Here is a 27,647-nt window from a genome sequence, read left to right as displayed (position 1 = left end):
CTACTCCTGTGACAAGTACGGAGAAGATTGTTTACTCTAAACAATTGCATCCTTCTCAAATATTACCGTGAACTACTATACTGAATAATAATAACATGTATCCTTTCCTTTTTCCTTTTTCCTTCGTCCTGGTACCCCCAGAAGAAGGGAGTTTATTATAGAAAATATAACAAACAAAAATGAAAAATACACTTATAAAAAGAAATCTTACAAACAAAACAAATGAAGAATAATAAAAAAAAGCAAGAATGACAAAAGATAAGAAGATTCCCTTTCAGTAGAACATTTCAAATATTACAAACCAGACGAATTATAAATTCTCCAAAACCTTCTAAAGAAGGTTTGACTGGAGGAGTCAAGTTTTACATTATATTAAAAAAAACCATAGAAATAGTACATTGATACAATCAATCTTGATACAATCAAAATTAATTGATACATTGATAATAATTCATTTAATTGTATTGTGTAGCAATAAAATAATAAAATAATGGGCTTTCAGTTGTTGCTTATCACAAACAATAATACACAAGAAAAAATATATATAAAAAAAGAAAGAATTTATGAAAATCATTCAAATTCACTCAAATTATTTAACAGAAAGTGTTTCATCTTATTCTTAACAATTGAAATTCTATCCAGACCAATTAAATCATCTGGCAACTCATTGAAAATAGTTGGTACAACATAACTAAGTTCACATTTACCATGATAATTATTGTATTCGGGCACAATAAACCTCTTATAAGCAGCACCTTGTCTTCGCTCATGCAAAATTCTACTTGACATTTTAAAGTTATTAGAAAAATAATTATTTAATAAGATATCATATCTGAAAAGCTCGTTTACAGGAAGAATGCTATATTTTTTAAACAAATTTGGCTTAGGGTAACTCTCTTGTTTTGAATGAACTATTTTCAGCAAGGAATTTTGTAATCTCTTAACTCTATCAATTTCATAGCCACTTGCATTACCCCAAACATTGACACCGTATCTTACTACGGATTCAGCTAGGGCTTTATAAACAACTATCAATGTCTTCTTTGAGACAGATCGCTGTAAGTTATATAAACCAAATAGACATGAGCGAAGACGCTGGCATACACTATCAATGTGAGGACCCCACTTTAAACAATCATCAATGAAAATACCTAGATATTTTTGAATTGTAACTTGTTTGACCTTTTCATTACAAGTACAAGGAGTTCCAAAGTTATTCTCATGTAGACAATTTAAGGAATGCATAGTAATATTAGTGGACTTTGAGGTTTGACGTGGCGGTCTCATATGCATACAAGTGGTTTTTTTAAAATTCAAAGTCAAGCCATTATCATGGATCCATCTTTGCATTCTATCAAAGTCTCTTTGTAGCAATATCCTTGCTTCATCAAAACTTGTGTGGCTGGCTACCATAACTGTGTCATCAGCATACTGAAATATCTTAGTTTCCTTTGAAACACCAACCATTGTGATTACTGACACCAGATAAAGCAATGGTCCAAGATTGGAACCTTGTGGCACACCAGAGGTGACAAATTCATGGCGACTGTAGGATTTTCCTACTTTAACAGTAACCTTTCGGTTATTCAAATAATCTATTAACCAGTTAATACCTCGTCTTGACAAACCAATTTCACTCATGGACTGTACAATTTTATGAAAAGATAAAGTGTCAAACGTTTTCTTGAAATCTAGAAATAATATTAAAACATGGTAATTCTTATTTAATTTATTATTTATATAGTTACATAATTGGGATAAAAGCTGACCAGTTGATTTGTCGCGTTGGAATCCAAATTGAGCTGAAGGGATTGAATTGTGATTTTTTAAATGCATAACTAATTCATTACAAATATACTTTTCAACTATCTTATCAGGTGAAGAAAGTATTGAAATAGGCCGATAGTTAGAAATTTCTGATCTGGATCCATTTTTGAAAATCGGTCTTATTATGGAAGTTTTCAATTTATTTGGAACTTTACCTTCCTCTAATGATAAATTGATTAATCTTGTGATAATTGGTATGAACTTGATACTGTGATTTTTATATCAGACATCAAAATATTATCAATCCCTGGAGATTTATTTGAACTCATACTTCTGATGATATTACCTATTTTTAATTCATCTGCATCAGGTAAGTCAAAGCTAGGAAAATTAACATTGGTATCATTATCATTTTCTAAATAAGTAGTAATATTACACTCATGTTTTGCAGCTCTAACACCTTCTGTGAATTCACTGCAGAAATGGTCCACAACCTCCTCAACCTGCCTATCACCAACCACTATGTGTTTCATTATATTATCATCAACTGACAACTTTTCTTGTCTACCCATGGCAACGTTGATTAATGACCAAGTATTTTTTATGCTATTAATGTTTGTCTCAAATTCATTTTTTAGAAAATTACACTTTGCCTTTTTAATATCTTTATTTAATTTGTTACGATATTTCTTATATGCTTCCAAGCCCTCTGGTGTACCAGAGTGTCTATACAAATTATCCCTTTCTTTCAATCTCCTATGCAACTCTAGAGTCATCCAATTCTTTTTAAGTTTAACTTGAGATTTGTTTTTAACTTTGATTTTTGATTTTTCATATCCCAAGTCATAGACTCGGCATAACTCATTATAGAGCTCATCACAGCTATTCAAACTTAAAATGCTATTAACATCAATATCGCTGAGGTAACGATTTATTCTATTTTTTAAGTAAATATATTTATAATCACTCCCAATAGTTGAATTTACACTAAGATTTTGATCTATTGGACATGAACATAAAACAGAAAAATGATCACTTATTCTACTTTTTACTACACCAGTATAGATTGGTTCATCATACTTCATCCATCGAACAAAATAATGATCTAAACAAGATCTAACTGGTACTCCCTGCAGGAAAACCTCTCTTGTATTACTCCAAATACCTCTAACAAATCCCATGGAATAGAGCGTATCTAAGTATTCTTTTATAATAGAAGACCTATCCTCATTCAAATTGAGGTTGATATCACCTGACAACAAGAATTTACAATCAATGGGTACTTTATTAATATTTTCATTGAGCTCTTTGATAAAATTAGACTTAGATAAATTAGGAGGGCGATAAATACCCAAGAAATAAGTTTTGAAATTTGCATTAATACTAGAACGTATAAATCCTTGAACATTTTCAAAAGTAACAAAATTATAATCTATCCTTTCAAAAATAAAACAATTTCTTAGAAACATACAAACACCACCACCACCTCTATTTTCTCGCAACCAGAAATGCTTATTGAAACCCTCAATTTTGAAATGATCCATCAGGTAAGATTTAGTTTGTACTTCCGTAAAAAATATCAAGTCAAGTGATTGAATAAATTTATCATAAGCTAGTATGAATTCATCAAAGTGCAACTGGATTTTTCTAATATTGAGAGTAAGTGAATTGAAGTTGGATTTGACACCATTCATATTATGTCTATTGGTCCCTAAAGAAGAAGAAAGAGGTACAAACAATTCGAGCTCAGTAACATCATGGAAAATACTCTCAATACTATAATAATAATAATAATAATAATAATAATAATAACTGAATAACATGTTTCTCTCTCATTGATTTCAATTATTGACGATTGCACACATTAAGTGTATCAAATATTTTACATAATAATTTAGTATTATCATTGAATCATTATTTTGTTTTTTCTCGAGAGTAGCCCAGCTACGTCTTTAAATTCTAATTAATAACGTTCTTTCCATTTCATTTTGATGATTCGAATTTAAATTCTATTATTGAATGAAGTATTATCATTTATGCTGATTGCCTTCATTTGTTATAGCTGTTCTATTTATTTCTGATTGGCCGTAACTGTGAAGACGTAGGATGTCATACTTCAGGAAAACTCTCAATCATATCTTAGTCATCTCGCATATCTTTAGTCATCTCATGATTCCACAGGAGTGAAAATTATTGTGAAGGGTTGGATTATTTGATGCAACTCTGTTTATACCTTCATTCCTAATTCAAACGATCAATGATGACATGAAACTCAATATTTTCCTATGATTTTCTAGGCTACAGCCTTCAGCTCACATGGGTATTACAAGTGTGGATTGTAATTGACTACAAATTGTTCAAGTGGAATTATCTGAAACGAACAGAACTTTTCTTCCAATAATTTGAATTATTAGATCAATTGATGATAGTTTTCTGATGAAGACTATTTTTCATATCAACCTCGAAGTTGAAGCTTTGACAAGGTTACTTTCTCAGTCACTTGAATTGATTAGTAGCATTTATTTCCTTTTGATGACATTGGGATTATGAATAGTATTTTATCTTATATGAAGGATGATCGCAATATCCTTCTCGTTATTGAGGAACGTTTCGAAGATGAGTCTATCAATGTAGACTTATACATCACCGAGACGCTTTTGTATCACAATTTCCACAGCTGCTCGATTTGTAATTGAAATCCACTTTGGGTTTGTTATTCAAATGAGAGTGAAGTGCATTTAATTATGGCACTTTGTCTTTGTCAAGACTCCCTGCCAGCCGCACCCTACCCCTCCAACCAATGGCAAAGCTTGCACTCTGGTGGCTTGCTTACATTGTGCGCAGTGAACGCTGGCAAGATAAATTACTCCGCTGGATGTTCAACAACTTGGCCTCTGAAACGGTTGCTGACCTTAACAGTTTTTTTGACAAGAGCTAAGTGCCATGAATGTCTTCTCTTGTGGCTCTAAAAAACCCTGAAGCTTCTTATAATAATTATCTCTCCAGACTTACTGGAAAACTGCTGGGTAATGCACTTGGCTCAATGCAGAGCTTCAGCTCGGCGAGTTTCCCTGGAAGAAAGATTTAGTAGACCACCATTGCTGGTACTGATGGAAATTGGGAAACGTAATTTCCTGGGATACAAATTTTGAAAAGTTATCCCATTGATATTAACCTATCATAGAAGAGGTCACATAAGAAGTCATAGACATCTAAAAAGTGTCATAAAGGCATAAAGTGAAATCTGACAGGCCAATTGAGCGGCTATTGGAAATAATCAATAGTAGGCCTATATGAATAAAAATAAAGACTTATTTCTCAAATAGAAGATTATTGATTAAAAAATCATATCAATCATAAGTACAATGATTAAGCCTATTGTGAGCACCAGTGATATCTGACAGGCTTAAGTAATTCCAATTGAGCGACTATTAGAAATAATCAATAGTAGGCCTATATGAATAAAAATAAAGACTTATTTCTCAAATAGAAGATTATTGATTAAAAAATCATATTAATCATAAGTACAATGATTAAGCCTATTGTGAGCACCAGTGTGCATAAAGTGATATCTGACAGGCTTAAGTAATTCCAATTGAGCGACTATTAGAAATAATCAATAGTAGGCCTATATGAATAAAAATAAAGACTTATTTCTCAAATAGAAGATTATTGATTAAAAAATCATATTAATCATAAGTACAATGATTAAGCCTATTGTGAGCACCAGTGTGCATAAAGTGATATCTGACAGGCTTAAGTAATTCCAATTGAGCGACTATTAGAAATAATCAATAGTAGGCCTATATGAATAAAAATAAAGACTTATTTCTCAAATAGAAGATTATTGATTAAAAAATCATATTAATCATAAGTACAATGATTAAGCCTATTGTGAGCACCAGTGTGCATAAAGTGATATCTGACAGGCTTAAGTAATTCCAATTGAGCGACTATTAGAAATAATCAATAGTAGGCCTATATGAATAAAAATAAAGACTTATTTCTCAAATAGAAGATTATTGATTAAAAAATCATATTAATCATAAGTACAATGATTAAGCCTATTGTGAGCACCAGTGTGCATAAAGTGATATCTGACAGGCTTAAGTAATTCCAATTGAGCGACTATTAGAAATAATCAATAGTAGGCCTATATGAATAAAAATAAAGACTTATTTCTCAAATAGAAGATTATTGATTAAAAAATCATATTAATCATAAGTACAATGATTAAGCCTATTGTGAGCACCAGTGTGCATAAAGTGATATCTGACAGGCTTAAGTAATTCCAATTGAGCGACTATTAGAAATAATCAATAGTAGGCCTATATGAATAAAAATAAAGACTTATTTCTCAAATAGAAGATTATTGATTAAAAAATCATATCAATCATAAGTACAATGATTAAGCCTATTGTGAGCACCAGTGTGCATAAAGTGATATCTGACAGGCTTAAGTAATTCCAATTGAGCGACTATTAGAAATAATCAATAGTAGGCCAACATTTTTTACAGAATGAAGCAGAAACATTTCAAATCCACGAGATATTCTTCCATTGTTCATTCATATTTTGTACTATCAGTTAATACAGATTGCTAACAATTATTCCAGTAACTGAAATATTTCTAATTAATCATTTCATTTTGAGATTTTCAGGTTGAAGACTCAACATGAATGCAGAAAGCAACTAATCAACAAACACAAGCATGTTTTCACATTACAATAAAGAAGAAGAATGGCGAAGCTGAAATCTGTGAAGGAATGTAGGTCAGTTGCTCTAGAAACACTTGGTAAATGTGATTATGAGAAACGATTGTGAGGAACTTTTTGAAAAACCAGAGAAAATAAGTGTGATTGAACGGAATTTTTGTCTCTGGCTTTGTAGAAAGAGTAAATTGGTGTATCTCCGATCAACACTGGAACTTCTATACAAACAAAACACATACTAATAACGTGGTATTGGAGTGGAACTTTGGCAACTACAGTACTGCAATCAGACCTGAAAGTTTTGAGAAGTCGTTAGCCAAGATTGATCAGAAATTCAACTGATTGAACTGATTGAATGGCCAAATCAAGTTTGACGCTGGAAAACGGCAGCTGCACTGCACTTTGCCAAAGCTGTTTTAGTGAATTAGATGCCAGTTGCACGGCTACAGAACACAGATCGATGCCACTCTGCCATTCGCCCTCCGACGACTATTCAACAACAACAGCAGCAGCAACACGATTTGTGGAAATTGGAAGACGGAGTGACAAACGAAATTAGCTTCGGTGCAAGTTGTGCTTGAAGCGGCGGCTTCGGCGGCGTCAGTGGTCTGGATGGGTGACCGGTCGAGCCCTGCGGTTGCCCAACTTCCCCGGCCGCCATTTTGTCGGATCAATCACACCCCCACCCCTCACCACCCAACAACTCAACCGGATCGCACCACCTTCATCTTGCACAACTCTCCACAACCACATCCTCCCCTCAGAAACACTTTCGAAACAAACCGAGCTTTCATCACCTGCTAGAACTTTTCAACAACTTGGCTTCAACTGGAACATTCGGCTGGCATCCAGCTCAGAGCCGAGGAATTACTTCTTATCAAACTGTAAAAATAATCTGAATGACTTGGAAGTCAATTTTAAAACGTCTTCTTCTTTCAAACAGGGATTGGGCTATTGCCATTTTCCGACTCACTTTCAGCTTGTAATTAGAAAAAAAAAAATAAATGCATAAATTAATAACATCAATATAATCCAATCTAATAGCATCACTATCATCACAGTTTTAAAACGTATCATGAATAAGTACGTTGAATAATTAGAAATGCCTCATAATATGGATAAGTAAGCCCTGTTGTTTCTCCTTCACCCGCAATTATATAAAGCTACTACAATTATGTACAAGTGAAAATTTCTCCTTTTTTATAATATTCAAACTGTCTGTGAATGAGAATGTGAGGAATAAATTCACTTTCCACCCTGAAAGCGGAAAATGTGAATACTGAGCATGGATCACAGAGTTGTATCATGATATTGGATTAGATATGGTGGTATCGTATTCAGTAGAAATTTCAAGTAATCTTGAACTCAAATTTCAGTATATATGCTCACACTACCCACTCCAGAGGTTCCATGTCCAAATCTTTCATCACACTGTAATGTACAAGTGATTCTCGAAAAACTATACATGCTCACACTGGAAAATAAAACATTACGTCCATTTCATCTCAATAAATAAGGCCTTATTTCATGAACTGTGAAATTAATACTCATCGACTAAACCAAAATTTATATCTATAGATGGGAATTATACATGGAGGAGAAGCAGGAGCACGATGCAGTCTTATCTTTCTAGAGATCAGACTTTGAGCATTCAAAGATAATTGACATTCTGTCTTCCAAGGTTTCACCATTTTGTTTGAGCTTGAGGGTACCAAAACTAATATATTGCTAATCAGGACAGGACAGAATTCGAGAGGAGTGATTGACATAGAACGTCGACATGGCGGTCCTAGTTCCGTTTCTCCTCGTATAAAGACAGCTTATCTACTGACTGTCTGTCTATCCATCTACTCAACGAGGTTTCCTCTAAACATGTCAAGGAAATGCGGTTCATGGAGAAAGAAGAGAACCAAATAGGGATTGCTTACAATTTGAAGTATTTGGTAGAAGACAAGAGCAGATGCTTACTTGAATCTGTAGAATGTTAAGACGAGGGTGCTTTATGACACAAATAAAGATTATCCGCTCCAAGCTTTCTTTCCGCTTCGAAAGTACTGTTCCCAAGATTCTTAATACTAGAACAGTTTCGTTTGGATGACTGGCTGATTACTCTGAAGTAATTGAATTATAAATGAAAATAGTTCAACGAATATAACAAAAATTGATAAATAGTTTATTTCTTCCAATAGGTTGGAATTTAAATGATAGGAGTGTAATGTAAATAAGCTCAAACTGTTTTCCAAATGCAATGTAGGGCTTATATTGATAAAGCTGTCAATCCTCTATCCAATTCCATAATTTTCAAAATAATAAAGAACTCGGCACATTATGGATGTTGAGGACAATCACATCGGTAAATTATTCATCGATTTGAAAATGGATTGTTAGAGCATACATATTTTTATTCCATTCCATTCAAAACATTATCCCAAATTATTCCACATCATTCCAAATTAAAAACATTATTTACACTGTAATAAAACAACAACATTCAAGTACATTCAGCAGTTTGTAACTGAATTGATTGAGCTTTACTGGAATAATGCTTCCGTAGGATTAACTAATATTCATTTCTTCCTACAGCTGTATTTTTGCATTGTAATCAGCTTAGCTATTTCCAATATCCACTGACGTCACACAAACACAATCGTGATGATTTTCACTCATCATCTATTTGTGTTTTGTGCGCTCCAATGCTGTGATACAGCCACTCGGTTTTTTGTTATTTATTATGCGCCTCTCTATCACACTTTTACCAACATTTGATGAGTATGTCTACATATTTCACAGTTTTGAAGCCTGCAAGTAGATCATGATGTTCTTGATAATTCAATAAGGGGAAAAATAAATAAGAGATTCTTGATCACAATAAATAGGATTCTATCGAATTCATTCACTTTCATTAGAGGCAATAGAAAATTTATAAATTTTCATCTATAACAAGATAAATTTGACAATGATTCCTAAAGTCATCCAATATTTTTACAGCCGGTCACGTCGGGGACGATTTACAAGTGTACACTGGAAAAATCGATAATAACGAACGTCACGAGAATCAATCATACATTCCAGTGCACTCATTGTAAACTGTACCCAATTTGGCCATGTTCAAATGTCTCAATCAAGCATGGTGAAGCCGAGTATTACACTTTAATTATATTGATGTGGATGACAGGATGTAAACTTCTTGTTTCAATCATACTGGACCTTCCATGTTGAACTGACTATTCTAGGTGGGCTTAGAAGCATCCATCATGTTAGATGAATTGAGGACCTTGTCATTATGTTATATGCGAGTATCATATCAGATTATTATTTTGGAACAGATAAGAAAAAAATGTTATTTCAAATGCAAAAAATATGCTATGTCACCTTTCAGTAAAGCTGACAACATTGGAATTGACAGCTATAATAAACTAATCAAGAAGCAATAGTTAAGGGTTGTGTGCAGGAATCTATGAAGCTTGAAACTTATGCAAACCGAAAATCTTTGCCATAAGGACCTCCACTCCTATCCTCCAGAATTCTGAGAAACAGCATTCTGATCGATCTCCCATTCTTTCAGCATCATAGATGACATCATAGCTTCAATATGGTAGAATAAACGAATCAGTGGAAGCTGAACCGTTTTCAAGGAGCCAAAAAATAATACAGTTGTAGAATGGTCTGGAAAATGGCAGTTGAGAATACATTTTCATGCTGAGATGATCGGAATCTTACAGTGGCATTCACGTATTGTGGAGAAATTGTCATGGGAGCAAAAAAATGAAGACAGTAAGTTGCAGGAAAATTTTGTGGGGGAGGAGAGACGAAAAACTTTCTCTGTTATGCATAACACAGAGATTTTTTCCAAGAAGTCCCGAAATGAAAAAGTGCTGCTGAATACTGAGGGAGAAAATAAAGTAGGCTTGAGACTGCAAACTTTGCTGTTATATCTATTTTGACAGAGATATTTCATCTGTATTCACTGGCGTGGATTCCAACGCAGTTGTTTCACTAAAATATTCCGAATTTTCCGGTCGACTTCTCTCGTAATGGGGAGAATGTAAATTTGGAGAAATAAGTGGGTAGAAGTTTGATCAAATTCATCAAATTGGAAATGATCGACAACAATTCTGGGGCAAAATATTGAAAAAAGAATTGTAAGCTCAATTCAAAAGTCCAAAAGAATCAAGTTCAAATGAATACGCTGTGTAAATCTACGGAATACCGAGAGCAATAGGAACGTTAACCATAATATAGAAACAAATATCTTGATGGGCGGAGGCGAATACTGTATGCAGATTACAAAATATTGACATTATTTGAATAAAGAACGGCAAGAAGTGTTCTACATTAAGGCCAGCTTAGAATCACTATTATTCTAGAAATTCAACAAAGATAATGTGAGAAATTAGACTACTAGAACTGAACACACAATGGAATTCATGTACAAAATTTAAAAAATTGATTTCTACATTAATTTGCTTCTTCCACTCGTGTATCAAATAATATATGAAGGCCTTGTTCCTCGTGAGATGTCAGATGCAAAAGCGAGAGCACAACCTTTGTCATCTGCCTTATTTGTTCCAAGAGTAGTTTATATTATGAGCATGCGCTTCCATTTGAACTCAGATGATAATATATGAGATTGAAAAAGCAATGTCAACAGATTGTGCTCATTCCTCTGGGCTCATAAATGACAGAAAGTAATTCCACATTTTACACACGAGGAAAATTTTCGACAGAGCTTTTTTGCAGCTTGAAACAAAGGAGCTCAGTAGCGCAGTGGTAGGTACTTCCCTGTGTCTATAACATTTTTATGTTTACGACGTTTCTTTTGAGCTTGCATCATTTTTTTATTTCATCCAGCAAGATGAAAAGGCTGAGAGGAAAGTCTTTATGAACGTGAAAGCATATCAATGTTCTCAGCATCATATCAGGAATCTCTCATCTCATCTTCTTCAACAGAATCATCCTTTCCATCGATCATACTGAGGGGAATCTTTCCAGTTTTTCCATATGTGGTATCCAACATGAACTTGTATTTCTCACTCACACTTTTCGAAAGACGCTTGAAGATATCCTAGTACACAATAGCAAAAGTATTCAAATTATAACACAGTCAGGGAAGTAACCAAACCCCATTTTCTACTTTATCATAATAGGACACATATTCAGCCTAAAAGATGCAGATAGAATGATCACTCGCATCATGTTTGTCACGGTTGCTTAGCTGTTCCAATAGCTTGCATCTTATGTATAATCCTGTATTTTCATTCATTCAAATCTTCAATGATACTATTGCACTCTCAAGTTCTTGATGAGAATACATATTTCTCCAATCTAATCTAATCTTGCCGAAGCGATTGACAAATCATACAACTTGTAAGAATACATAATTTCTCCATGTCACATGTAGCTCCTTGATATTGGATTATTTGAGAAGAATTATCGTTGATATTGGATTATTTCAGAAGAATTATTGCAAATTCACATCAGATCTTAGGAAAGTGGATATCTTTCAACTTGCAGGAGACAATTACATTTCGTGTAGCAAGAGAAGAGCTTCAAAGAATTATTGTTCATTGTTGCAGCTCATACCATAGGGACCGTTCTATACTTCCGCGGAAGTAACAGGAAAAAGCAGATTATGGTGGTCTTTTGAAGCTTAGCTTGCCATCCATTGTGCCGTACTGTACAATGAGAATGAAACCAAGTCCTGGTCCTGGTTCGGATAGCGTTTCATAATAAGTCGACAGGACAATGAAATGAGAATTCTCATTTCCGAGTTATGTTTCAATGTGATGAGAGTGACGTCTCACCATAATGAACATGCCTTGGAGGCAATGAATTTATGCTGAAGTGCAATTCCTTATCACTTTGAGTTGTAGATGAGAATATTCATCTTGGATAGTGGCTCTTCAGCGATGCCTAGTACAAAAATAGTCACATTGTCTTGAAAGTTCTCTACTTAGTATCATGAAATCATCATTTGCAGCAAGATAAATACACTACTAAGAAGGTTGATGAGATGTTGAGATAAACTCTAAATGGTGTTTTGCAACTTACTTAGTTATTGACTTGAACAATTTTAAATCTCGTGTCTTTTTGATGTTTACTTGGCAGGGGAAGAGAACAAAAGCAACGAATAATCACTGATGATTATTCCTTAAACTTATGCCTTTCTATTTGAACAGTTGAACAGTGATATCGATTATTTTTTGAAAGATCGTGATTGGTTACCGTCAATTTGGATTTTAGGTACCTTATAATGCTATTATTTCCAAGTACTTCCTTGAACTTCTATTACAAGCGCCTATTTTTGAGTAAAATTTCAAGCGGGGATCTCACAGGTCATCCTTTTTAAATAATCATTTTCTTCAATTTGAGTAGTGATGAATGCTATTGGAAGTCTCGAATTGATGCAATATAATCGTGGGAATACTTCCAATGGTTAAAAATGGCTTTTTCTATTATTTTGTGAAGTAATGTGTTATATTCGCAGAAAATGCATACCGCATACATACCTTCAGTGATATGTAAAATCAAAACATTTTTTACTATCAATAATAGTGAGAGAAGAAGATAAGCAAGATGAAGAGAAGCAAGTTAAACATGTAAATAGTCTGTTCTAATCAATATCAAACATTGGAGGGGAACTTTCAAAATTTGGAGATATTAAAGTTCAAACCTCATAATCTCGTTGAATAAAAATGACGTACAAGCTTGTATACATTAATGCAAGCTTTAATGCATTTAAAATGCATACACGACTGAATGATTGACAACAATGAAAACTTGACTATCTGACGTCTTATACTACCTAGGAAGGTAATAAATAGGACACTGGACTCGGTGCTACTACTCCCGGGTGTTGTAGGCTATAACCTTCTGTGGTGTAACCCTTTCTGATCTCTCAGATAAACCGTGTATAACGGATGGTAAGCTACTAAGTCCCTTTTGCTGAAGTTCTCTTTACTATCCAATCCCAGGATATTGACTACTTATTTGAAGCTTAGTCGAACCTAAGAGAGGATATTAAAAAAGATCTATCATTTAAATACATGCAACTGAAGGGTTTGATGATTGATAATGTGCATGGCTGTGTTTCGAATGTATATCGGATGATGGAATTAGATGATGTATGAAATAATGATGAACTTCCACTACAATATATGTGATTTGTGATGATAATTAATAACAATATTTCGTCAAGAATTTTGTAATCATTTCCTCAAAAAGGACAGAGAAATGCTTTGACCAATTTCATTGCCCAACAAACTTGATCTGTAGAATGCTTCCAAGAATATTTGCTTGAAATTTGAAGTTGATTGGTCAGAGCAGTCCTTAGTATCGTGAAATATATGACAGCTAAACTTTTTGATTCATAGAGTTGAACTAATAACTCCCCAAGCACGTTTCATTACAATGACACTTGTATGTTATAGATTGAACATTATGGTGATCTGAATAAGAATCAGGAATAGCGCCAATGAATTGTAGGCCTGTTGCGTGCAATATGATTCCGGTAGCTGATTAAATGCCTACGATTCATGGGGGAAGAGGATACCTTTGCAGTTTGCACCCTTGAAACTTGAAAGGTAGGCCTAGTTTTGGTCTTAAGGTGCGTGAGGATAATCTTCACGGCCAAGTTGAGCAAATTAGTTCATGGTCAAGTCAAATCGACCAACAATTTACTGAATAGTAGTTGTTAATCGAGTCATCATCTATCTCTTTCCAAAACATTGCTTCTAGGTTGTTAAAAATAGTATTACTACTGGCGGCTGGTACAAATAATAGTGTATAAATAAAATAAATAAATGCCTATAAATACCTAATAAATAAATGAATGTAATTGCATTAGAATTAAACAAGTCATCTACAATAATCACGTCCGCTTATACTACATGGCGTCAGCAGGGTGAATGTATTATTCACTAGCCGTCAGGCTCGCTTCGCTCGCCATATCCGTCTAGACCCCCGACTTGATAGTCCAAAAATGAGATCAGCGGGCTCACTTTTATATATATAGATAATGGTAATTAAACAATCCTATTCAGGCATCTATGAAGAAATCACGAATAGTTCTAATTTTATCATGTATTAATCAATCGTTCACAAATTTCAAGTTGGTAGAATACGGGTTGAACTATTGTTTCTGGAGTAAAAGTTTAATCACCTTTCAATTATGGACCTGGTGTAAATACTATACACCATACATGATCCACGTTTTGCCGAGAATAATAAATTGAATCCTTGAAGAATTTTCTTATGACTTCAGTTCATATACATTCCATACTGATTATTTTGTAATATCAATGCCTAGTTTGAAAAAAGTGTGGTCAAGTTACTATTTTTAAAGCACTAAACTAACTATCTGCAAGCTACTGGTGGTGGAGCAGCTAGATTCTTCCTCTTGAAAAATGCATTGCGTCTCTTATAGCAGGATCAGGTAATTTTCGAAATATTCTACGAATGATTAAGTTTCTGGATTATTTGAAACGAACTAATTAAAACATATTGATTGACATTGATTATTATATAGCCAAGGTCAGACTTCAGATTCAATAATCAAGTACTCTGACTAATGTAGCCTATTACTTGAGAATGAAGCTTAGTAAGAACTGAAACGCTATTTACTGAGATTTAAAAGATACTTAAAGATTTCAAAGAAACTTAAAGATATGATCAGACCTGACAAGACTAACTAATGTTGATTATTGAATGAGATCGAAGATCAGTAATACTGCGTTTACACCAAAGTTATTAACAAAATGTTAATAACTTTATCCTTATAAATTCTATTAGATTGAACGGAACTTGACAATCATGTTCAATCTAATAGAATCCATAAGGATTAAGTTATTAACATTTTGTTGATTGGACCGCTAATCACTGAGAGCTAGATATTTTCCGATGCTAGTGATTTTTGAGCTTGATCCATTATGCATTATGTGACCCGACTCACTTTCCACATAAAATAGAATTGAGCGATTGAACAGCATGAAGCGGTTTCAGAATCTGGTGTTACAGCATCAATCTTCGACACCCTTCACATATAAAAGTGTTGTCAACGCAAGTGTGTGGTGAGCTATAAGCGCACAGTGGACTACACTACTACTTGAGACTTCGCTCCTTCCTTCAGGTCTGTGGAAGCAATAATCCTTCAAAATCAGGACTACGCACAACCCTGATTATATTTCGACAGCACATCAATCAAAGCCTCAACATCGTCATCTTCTTCACCAGTGACGTCACCTGGTACCTCACAGGCCACAGCCTGTCAAATCTAGTAGGCCTACCATGCCCGTGCTTATTTTTCGGAAAGGAAATTTCAACCTCATGAAATATGTCACAGATTTTAGATCACCGTAGGAAACTTCACAAAGAAATTATCGCTTAGACTATTGTTGCTTGAAATTCAATTTCCAGCGCTTATCAGCAATTTCTCAGTAAGTAGCAGTAAGACAATGAATTTCGATGTGCTACGGAAATGTCTTAATCAGTATGTAACAGCTATGAATAAAATGTATGATTATCAAGATGTTTTCAAATTCGGGATAGATGAATTTGAGATAAATGTCAAATAATAATAGCTTGATCTCTCCGATTCAAAATCCATTTCCAAACTACCAATGCTAACACAGTTATAATGGGAAAGGGGATCAATTAATCAATAAATGCATTGATAAGTCGGATAAGAGTTATGTATATGTAAAGAGCAATATTGAGTGATGGAGGAGATTCCGATACATTATGAGGGAAAAATATTCTGTCTATACGAGCAGTTAGGAGATTGCCCTTTCGAATTCTGAAACTAAAACTTGTGTATGAATCTAGTAGCCTGAATAAGATCACTCAAATTCCAGTTAATCTGGTATGAATTGAACTATTGATCAATATCAAACCTGTATGATGGGTTACCTTATGGAGTCAGTTTCACATCCAGTGGGCCTACTCGAAATCATGTTCTGATAGTGATGAACTCCTATACTGGTGAGCTCTAAGCACTTGTTCAAGAAGAACTATAGAATACCCTTTCCATGTTTTGAAACTCACAAAAAACCTATTGAGGAAAGATTTTCATCGATAATTGGCACTTTGATCACAGAGAACCATTCTAGCACGTCAAGTTCATAACTCTAATTATAACAATTACGTGGAACAATTTTTACAAACATGATTATAAAATTTCATTCATCAAGTGAAATTATCACCGAGCATTCAAAATTGACGTATGTTGTCCCCAATCAATTATTGATTATTCTGCTATCAGGAATATTGAGGTTCGTTGAGCTCTTTGACAAGATATAATAAATATGATGGGCCCGACTGAGTTTCCATAACGATTCAAATTGGATGGTTTTGGAGAGACAACGGATTTTGCCATTCTACTTTTGATTGGGGATGCGGAATGGTGTTGATATTTCGTTTCGATAATGCTATTTCCCGAGGCTGTCAATATTACCAATAAAGGTATTTTTCCTGAAAGTATTAGATAAACCTTGGCTCTTGCGTCACGTGCTAACTGTAGCCTGCAGCTCTCCGATATTTTATCACCGTGATTTGATTGCTGAAAAACTTTTCATTGAAGTGTTTCGCCACAAAGCGACGTGAACTTTCAAAGCTTAGTGATGACGCTCAGTCTAATCATGGTATAGTTCGTCGATATCGTTTATTGATTATTAATAAATTGGAAACCTTTGTTGCTCGTTCTTTGACAATATTGCAATTCAATTGTAGGATAGAATGGAGATCAGGCTTGCGTGATAATGGCAACCTTTGATCATGTGAGGCTGAATTTTTTCAAATAGCGAAAACAACGATTTTGTAACTTTCAAAGGAGTTGGTTATTTGTGAGCAAAATGAATAGATCATATATAGCGTATTGTGATCTTGGAATGGATAGAAGATTGATATAGAGTAGAGTTATAGATGATTAAAAAAGCTTATTGTAGTTTATTCTCACCAGTAATAAACTGGGCCTTTGTCTCTTGTCATGGATATTCAGGTTGAGATGTTCCATTCGAGAAGTACATGAATTATAATTATGTCCTATTCTATTAGGTTCATAGTTGAATGATTGATTATCTATAGAAGCAGAGACTAGAACACTAGATTACTAGTAATATAGTTATACAGTAATTTGGTTGTAGCATAGAGTTACCTTCAAAGGGATATATGACATCCATCATCCCCATATCCATTAGATCCAATGCTGTGCAAGTCAAGAGCAGAGCCAAGTCACTGAGCATAGCTTCTCAATTATCGGAAAAGTTAATTGAATGCTTGTGATGTACCCGACCAACGTCACATACATGCTACACGACTTACATGCAATCTGTAGCCACTATTTGAAATCTCAATTCTATTCACTCCACATTTTCAATGTGTTGATTTTAGTGATTTAGAAGAAAGTAGATAATCCAGAGGATTTGAGTTTCAAATGATTTGAATTTCAAATATCCATGACATGAAATTTATAAGGTAGATCATAGTGAGATGAAGATTCAATAAAGATTTTATATCCATATCTATGTATTAATTCTAGAAAATAATTCGATCACTATATTGATTACTGGAACATAACTCTTAAAATATTAATTTTTCTTTATTTGCACATTCAAACTCATTTTATTCTTACTTACCCCTTATTTTCAAAGTTTTTTGCTGGCAGTTATCATTATCACTCTCATCCTATCATTCATATGAGACTGCATGCTCTCTCATCATCTTTATTGAAAGCACCTCTCCTTCATCACTTCATATATTCATTTTCACCATCACTTTCACCATCAACTCTATGAGGGATGTTTAAGAGGTAGTTTTCTAAGTATTATTTTTTCTTTTCAAACGTTGTGTTAAGGAAACTTATTTGGGTCATTACCTGTTGTTTCCGATATGATATTGTGAATAAATAAATAATATAATGCTTTGAAATTTGGAACTTCCTATTTCTTATTTAGCGTACTGAAAGCACCAGTCTAGCTGAGGATGGGGCAGGTGTAGCCCCGAAACCATGTAAAACAAAATTAAAGTGCTATTGACAACATCTGTGTCTCATTTTTACATAATAATGCTTCAGTTCGGAGAGCAAACTACATGAAGGAAGATTAAGATCTCTACTTCCACTAAAAAAAGTATAGAATTTGAATCCAGCATTTGAAACCTTCTATTCTCTTCACTCCACATTTTTTCTGTGATAATTTTAATGATTCAGAAGAAAATGGATAATCCAGTTGATTTTACTTCCAGATGATTTAAATTTAGTTGAAAAGTTCCAATAGGATCTATTCTTCAATCCAAACTCATCAGATAGTCTTGAAGCAATATTGTGTATTATGTCTTCGATAAAAGAATGAAGGGTACTAATGATTCCATTAGATAATTGTTTAAATAATTCACCTAATTTCAATTTTTGCTAACCTGGCTATTTTCAATTAAGAGTTTGATTGATCGAAACTATCCTATACTATTGAACGAGCAATTTCTGTTTATATGTTTAGATGTTTGGATGTTTAGATGTTTGTATTTCACCGGATCTCGAAAACGGCTCTAACGATTCTCACGAATCTAGAACATAGTAGGTTTATAATATAAAGATTCGATTGCACTGGGACTCATCCCTGGGAAAACTCGCTGAAGGATATTAAAAGGATAATTATTCTTCATCCTTGGGAAAACATCTGATAATAATTATTTCGTCGTCTGTTGGTGATGGAAGTGAGTGAGCGAGTTCATGTGTGTGGGACTGTGTCAAAATTATGACTCAGCTGTTGAACTTTTGTGATCATTCAATCAGGTACTTAGTGCCGGATGCAAAAAAGCCGTGTTATTTTCAATCCTGATTAATTCCAGTAGATCCATCTTTTTGAAATGGTCTTCTCTGATTTGGTTCACGTGAAGTTGATCAGGATTAAAATTCAACCGGCTTTTGTGCAACTGGGCCTTTGTGAGGGAAATTTTTGCATTCCTCTGGGAATCAATCTCAATTTACTGTGATTAGATAGAACATTTCTGCGTGAATGTTATTATAATTCCTCCTATCGTAATTATTTTTTCATGCTTTTGTACTCCAGAGCGAAGCTCGGTCACCGATATTGTCTAACTAATGATTGCAGTGTTTGGAACGTCTCCATTGTGATTGACCTATTCTATAAAATCTAATCCAAATTGAGTAAGCTTCTTGATAAGTAACTGTAGCAACTGGGGCATTCTAACTATTCTCGAAATGTGTAGGAGTGTCCCGGAAGCAGTTTTTCACCAAAAGTGACCTGAGATGTGGCTGCAACTGCAGTTACGAATAAGAGAAGAGCCATCGCTTTTGTTTTCGCAATTCGCTCGGCCGAATCGTGAGACTGGAAGCAATTTCGGGCAATAAAAACTCCACTCTTCTCTCGGTTTCCCTGGAAATCGAGCAGCGGAGCCTCGCAGTAACGCCGAAACGTGCGCTTTGCAGTATCACTTTCCACAATGGCAAGTTCCAAGCGAGCTTCAAGCACATCCACTGTATTTAGAACTCATGCAGCGCTTATTTCTCCTCACTTGATTCAATTCGCTTCCCTGTTTGTCATTCATATGATATGAGTCCACTTGAATATTCTAGCTAAAATTTAAGTCATAATCATGGATGGAGAACTAGAATATTCATCGTCAGAAATTAACATGTTGTATGGAATCCAAATATTTGCTTCAGTGATCAGTCGTCTTTAACGTTTTAATCCTTTCAATAGAAGTTACTTACCGTTACAGTTAACATGTAGTTGAACATGTTGATATATGTTGATAAAATAAACATTTCCAGTAAAGATAGCGGTCCATTTAAGGTTGTTAGGTACACTTTTCTTAAATTGGATAATCTTTTTCAATATAATTGTTAAGATCATTATAAGAGTGAGAAAAAGTGGCAACTGAAATTTTTAAGTGGTCTAATAAGCGAGTTATGGCAGTTATGGGTCGTTAAAGTGCTAACTCCGTTTTCTTTCCAGATCAAAAACAGTTACGACTATAAATTAACAGAACTCCTCTTAAAAATTCAAAAAATGTATCCTTCCAAACTGAAACATTTTATTCCCCATATTGTAATCATACATAAAGAAGTACAATTTCTTGTGAATTCGATAACTTGTTTATTTTGGTATAAATTGCGAAATAACGCATATTAGAACAAAGCCAATAATATTATACTGAATGTATTAAAAAAACACAAATGAAAAATTCAAAACCGTTTATGATCTGGAAAGAAAACGGAGTTAGCACTTACAACAACCCATAACTCGATTATTAGACCACTTAAAAATTTCAGTTGCCACTTTTCTCACTCCAATAATGATCTTAACAATTATATTGAAAAAGATTATCCAATTTAAATTAAAAAGGTTTACCGAACAGCCTTAATGAAATAAATTGCAGAATAGTGTGAAGTGATTAGGATAGACTAGGAAAAGATTAGGTTTTTCATGATTATTTAGAATTTGTTTAGGTGTTATGTTTAGGATTGGTTAGGAGTTTGAAATTCTCGAAATGATAATATTGTGTGGTTAGAATACAATAATAGATCGGGTCTTCTATGATTCATCATATTGTTTAGGTGTGATGTTTAGAATTGGTAAGGGATTTGAAATTTCCCAAATGAAAGTACTGATTCATATCACCATTATTGAACGAAAATGAGCTATCAACTTGATATGAAACATATTTTTAAAGAGATGCCCAAAGCTTGAGAACATGTTTTTTAGTGAGGAGTATTATGAGTATGCAATTCAATGCAATTGTATCACATTTGATGTATTTCTCTCAAAGATCTCTCTTATATTTTCTATCTCTTGATCATCAGAGATATTCCTTTTTTAACTTTCTATAAAATTCCAATACTCGACTACAATAGGTTAGTTCTTCTGTATTATTTGTTAGAGTTAACCGTTGAAAAGGATTCTTATCATAATCATTATTAAACGAGAATCCAAATTAAATGCTGTAATTCTATGATTCTTATCATAAGAGGGAAGAACTATTTCCACTCTCTCCATTATTCTTTGACACCTTGCATGTTGAAAAATATTTTATTGTAGAATCACGTTATCACGATTTGGATCTGATGTATGGGGAACTTCATGTATTATGTGAGGAATAAGTGTTATTGTCTATTCAATAGCTCTTGAGAATTCATGAACATAATGAGTTTGGTTTCATATATTATTAATTTTGCCGACTCTCTCTCCACTGACAGACAGGCTTCACTTAGGCTACTACGTCTCTATCGAAAACTGAGATCTACGTCTATCTGTCAAATTAACTTCATCTGACAATTATCATGCTCAGTTCTACGATCGCTGATTTTTAATTCTCACTTCTGCTCTATATATAATACACTAAATTTATTTTTTCTACTCCAACTCGTGTGATATTGGTCTCTCAAGTAATGGCTTTCAGTTCAGGAAAATATTATTTTATATTATCTTATTTATAATCTACAACTGTTGTATGCAGCCGTTATATCGTAACATTATTGTTATAGAGGACATCATATTCATCACTGTACAGACCATATTGCATTATGTTGTAGCATAAACGTCATTTTTATTCAATTAGCCTACAGATTGGAATCTAGCTTGGTGAATTGAACAAACATTGTTACCAGAGAAAACGAATGAATCCCATAGCATAGAAGAAATTGTATGAATAATCATCATAATCACTATGATAATTATCATAATTATAATCACTACTAATAATATAGTCTCAGGAGTTCAATTTCTAAGATACATATTATATTTAGTAGAATCGCTGAGAATGGAAGAGATTTTATTTGGGGGTATCTTATTTTGGCTCTGAGCCAGAAGATTAAAATCAGCCGCTCAACACTCAAACAGTTGAAGGTCAACTTTGGACTGAATTAGGCTGAAACCGTTACTCTGCCCCAATACTGCCTCACATTGGTTCTCTAATGGAATGTGGCTTCATTTCACTTGAGTTTTCCAACTTTAATATTAGACTTTGAATACCTTTGGGTCCCAATCCATGTTGAAACTACTCCAAACTTCAGAATGTTCAACTTAGAAGTCTTACATTTTTAAGAATAAATGTTAATGATCTCCCATTGTCAGAGAAAATCTGAAAGTTTTTGAACATCTCACCAAATTTAGGAGGGCTGATATTCCTAGGGGGTACTCTTTCTACTTGGACTGAGGTCGTCATAGTTGAGATGTGGCCCAGTCAGTTCACGACCCATTAGTGAATCATGGACGCAACTTGTGTGTGACTCTTGAAAATGAGCCAATTATACGTGTATCACATCTTTTTCAAATTCAAATTCAAATTTATTTCTCAAAAAACATACACAATTATAATAATCTAATATTATGACATATAAAAATAATACAAGAAAAATACTATTAAATATATAAAATGATCCCAAAACTGCAGTATATTTTTTTATGTCCATCTATGTTTAAGGAGTAGCCTACAAGGTAAAACCTGTGCGTAGACCTAAGTTGCAGTAATATATTTATTCAATATAATTAAGAAATTAAACCAAAATAAGAACAAAGATTAGTGGAACTTACACACAAATATAAATTTGTAGATTAAATTAGATAAAAGTTAGTAAAACACAATAATTATTATTCTATGATAAAAATTCTATCATTTGATAATATGATAAATATGTAAATGATTACATTACGAAATATATGTATATGTATGTATGTAATGTATATGTAAATATTAATATGTATATTATTAAATATATTATAATTAATATGTGAATATATAAATATTATATGATAAAATCTATTCATTTATCTCAATGATCTCTTCTTCTTCTTCCTTTCACGGGTTAGGCATTACTGCATTACAATATTTCATTCTCGAATTCAGTTTTAAAGTGACTTTCACCTATCAGTTATACTGTAATTGGATGCTTCATAGCGGAGTTTGAGACAAAAATCATTATAACACTTCGAATATGATATTTGCTATTGTGGAAGTGGGAGGAGCAATAGTCTATATTTTATTGTCTATGTAGAAGCTGGTTCAATGAAACAATCTGACTGTGGAGTTAGATTCCCATTAGGTGAATCAATGATTCTCAAGCTGTCTTTTATTCAACCATATACTGGTTAAATGAGTAGAATAAGGTGTTATCAGTTGTCAGAGCTGACATTCATACACTTTTAAACTTTTAACCCAGTTTTTTCTATGTGACCTACTTTCATAGGTGTGGCAAATATCGTTTTCGAATACATGTTTGTAATAAAGATTCACTCCTAGTACGATAATTAATAATGCAATTGAGTTATTAGTAATAAAAACTGAAATGAACATGATTTGAATATTATTTCTCATTTGACCTACTTCTATAACGTGGGAGCAATAAATTTCCCGGATTTTGTAACTTGGTATTACATTTGATGAGATGTCAATGATAAAAGAGAGGAATGTAAGTTGTCAGTGTAAAAACTGGGATGAACATGTTTGTTATCTAGGTTTTTGGAGAGGATTGCAAAAATCCATACTGGCGTTAAAAGAGCAGAGAGCAGAGGAAAAGAGGTAGAGATGAGAGTGCGCTTACCCGAGATATTCTCTGGAGGCGATGGACTCCCAGGACATGGCGGTGTTGGCAGCCTCACAGCTCCGATCCGTGAGAAGGTGCAGGAACAACGTTGTAACGGTCACTAGGTACTATCCTCGTGTGTGAACACTACGTCAGCCCCCCCGCTGCCCCCGAGTCACCCCTTCCAAATTACCACCCGTCGGCGAGAGCCACCCCTCTCCCACCCCAACCACCCCGGCTAGCTGCCCCAAATCCTGACCTAGACTCTTCTCCCTGCCCCATCATATCTTCTACTCTATTTCTGCTGCTGCTACCCCATACTGGCATCGAGACGCATTCTGCCGCAAACTCCAAATCCACCTGAAACATAAACATACCACGCTAAGAAATAACTCATGAGCTTGACGTTTTGGGAGTTTATGATTGCATCAAGGTACGCACCAACTTAACTCCCCAGAACATACAAGAAACTCATGTATTTCACCACAAAAGTCAAGAAAAAGCTTTCCTGGATCAATTATTATTATTTATACTACTTGAGAAGTAATTAATTCATCATCAATTACCACAATTTGCGTAAAGTGATGTAGCATTTGACCGAAATGATTTCATCTCTGACCTATTAGGAACGACCTTCCTGGAATCTAGAACTAAAAAATAGGATGTTTTCGAAGAGTTAAGTGCTCTTCTATATCAAATAAGAGATTTTCAACTAATAGAATTGAAAAATGTTATACAAAGCATACTACTACTACATACTACATCAATAAATGGGAAGACTATTGTTCATTGGTTATATTCACCAATAATTGGATCATCAGAAGTATCAGAATCATAAGAATAATTCAATTTCTCTCAATTCTCAAAGCGATGCATTATACTACAACTAATAATAATAGTTCTCACCACAATTTTCTATTCCGATTGATACAGAATTTGTATCAACTCAATTCAATTTGTATTCGGTATTTATTTCCCAATTCAATTGAAAAATCTGAACTGAGTAATCTGTGAATGTCGTAGGATCAAATCCTCCATAGAGAGAGTGTCTATGAAAAAGCCACTTTCATTATTGACAACGATGAATAGAGATGGAAGTACAGAAGAAAAATAATATTCGATGATGGAAATACATTTCGCTTCATGATGTTATAGGGACTGGGAAAAAGTATTTCCCTTGTTACTTTTAAAGTGAAGTGCAATCATACTCTTTTCCTTATTGGGAAGTTTTTCTTCAATTTTCCTTGCTGGTTCTTCCACCTCAAATTGAAATTGATGGAAGAGCTCTCATATTTTCAAGCACCTTCGCCCACCAAAGCTTTAGAGATTACATTGCATTCGGGATGGAAGTCTGTGATAATTAAAATTGAATACAAGGACAAAGGTCCGGGCAGATACGAGTTGAATGATAGGGTTCTCTGTTGTAAGCGGCATCACACACTATACAATCAACAAGCAATACAATAATAAACATTCGTTATTCCCATGAGATGAGGAAAGCTCGATGTATTCCGTGTGAATTTCTGATAGTTCTGAGAACAGTGCATTGAAAATTCATCAGTTGGATATGGAATGTCTTTTAATCTGAAAATTCAGCTTTAAGCTTACTAAATTAGTTTTTCATTCGTTATCTTGATGAAATTTCTGTTAAAATTTCTCAATTTTTGAAGTGAAAATGGAAAACCATTATTGTCGAAATTAAAACTTTCTTAGTTTTAACAGAACTATGAAGCTCCTTGATGACATGCAACTTTGCGCTGCTACACAACTTTACTGATTGTATAATCGCTGGAAATATTTATATCATGTCAGCAAGAGACTAGTTCTTCACTATTTTGAATCTTCTGGCAAAGAACTCTCCTCAACATGCAAATCGACTCCAATCAACATGCTAATGTAGCTGCATGCCAGATGACAACAATTTTCCCAGACAGATCATAGAGAGCGCTGTACCAACAAATGTTGTATGAATATTTATCAAGAATGCTCTCCGGTGGTGCGAACCAATTACAAATACTATCAAATTTTAGTGGAATTCCTACTAGGTATTCTTGTTTTTTATTTGTTTATTTTTCTTCAAACTTCAAAACAGAATTGAGTCATGTTTTACTCAACCAGTGTGTGATTCATAGAAAGTTCACAGTTGGTTGGTGTCATCCTTTGTCAAATTATTTATCATGCATAACTGCATAACTGCATGTTCACAGCATAACTGAACAAAATATGGTTATTGAATGAAAAAGACTAAGAAATTGTCAAAAAACCACTGATTTATTGATAATTAGAAAGACCGGTTTCGGTTATTACACCATTGTCAATCTCTGATAAACTCAGTTTGTTCAGAGATTGACAATGGTGTAATAACCGAAACCGGTCTTTCTAATTATCAATAAATCAGTGGTTTTTTGACAATTTCTTAGTCTTTTTCATTCAATATGAATAATTACCACAATATCAACTTCTCAACTACACAAAAAGTGAAATATGGTTATGATCGGTTAGGTTCTGGGGTCAAAATGTAGAGAATATCATAGAAGAGGATAGTTAAGATAAATCTGTTATGGCCTATAGTAATGAGAAAGCATTCAGGTATATCAATTTGATAGAAGGTTGAGTGTTTATTGAGGGTTAACTGTCACGTTGTAACTCAAAAAATAAGACTATCAATTTCATCTGGAGTTCTCACTCTGAACGGACAGAATATTCTGTTTACACATGACACACTAAGTCTAAATACACCCCACCGGCTTTGAAAAATTGAAAAGCTCCATTCCAAACCTGCTAAGTCAAAAACATAATTTGTTGGCAAATAGGGAAAAACTGTTGCTGAATCACTGTATGCTCTGTGCCAATGAATTCTCGCTGGAAGTTAATTCATCATTAGAAGATCAATATGTATCATTTTCAAAGTTGTTAATTAATCTAACCATCTTTTTGTAGAAATAAAACTGCACATGCGCAGAAACATGGCATGGATTGGGAAAAACGACTACTAAGTAGTTGACTTGACAGGTTTTAGAGAAAAAATAATGTTTGAATGGTGATTGCAGCTTTAAGAAGCAGGTTTTGGCAAGAAACACACTAGCAGATGATGAAGTCATATGTTTTGATGAGATATGACATGAAAAACAGAAATCTGAGAAAATTGACTTAGCAGGTTTGGAATGGAGCTCTTCAATTACCAATCAAGTATGAAAAATCCAATAAATAACTAGAGTTGGCCTCAAATCTCATCTACTGTCACATAAAACAACTTTAGCGAATTGTAATCTACGAACTATCAGCACCATGTAACACCAAAGCAAGAGTTTTGGAACGCAATAAATTTCGACACAAGCAATAAATTCAGCGGTCTGTCGAAAAACGGCAGCGGAAATGAATATTGTGCGCTGTAAAATTGAATGCGAATCGGACTCGGAACAGTTTTTCATGTGTGTGGCCCCTGAAATGAGAGTGTGAGCGGTTATTAGAGTGGTGATGCAGGAAAGTCATGTGTGACGCCGGTGATGGAGGATGTGGACTATTTGTTCATGCGCGGAAGAAGGTGGCTGTGGCTGTAGAAAAGTGTGGAAGAGGCAGGGGATGGCATAATGTGCAGATTATCGAAGAAGATCGAATCAGTTGCGAGACAAT

General features: G+C 34.0%; 1 protein-coding gene across 2 annotated transcripts in view; it reads right to left on the bottom strand.

The window, feature by feature from the left end:
* The window catches only part of LOC111046165 (43 kDa receptor-associated protein of the synapse homolog), a 147,704-nt gene that overhangs the window by 30,969 nt on the left and 89,088 nt on the right, over positions 1-27,647 (bottom strand). For both annotated transcript variants that reach the window (XM_039428899.1, XM_039428900.1), the window contains one exon: positions 24,033-24,374. In XM_039428899.1, coding sequence (XP_039284833.1) covers positions 24,033-24,070 — 38 coding nt within the window. In that variant the 5' untranslated portion in view covers positions 24,071-24,374. The remainder of the gene's footprint in view (positions 1-24,032; positions 24,375-27,647) is intronic.

This window comes from Nilaparvata lugens, chromosome 5 (assembly GCF_014356525.2).
Source record: "Nilaparvata lugens isolate BPH chromosome 5, ASM1435652v1, whole genome shotgun sequence".
Classification (NCBI taxonomy): Eukaryota; Metazoa; Arthropoda; class Insecta; order Hemiptera; family Delphacidae; genus Nilaparvata; species Nilaparvata lugens.
The sequence above is the reverse complement of the archived record's forward strand: the minus strand, read 5'-3'. Positions and strand labels throughout refer to the sequence as shown.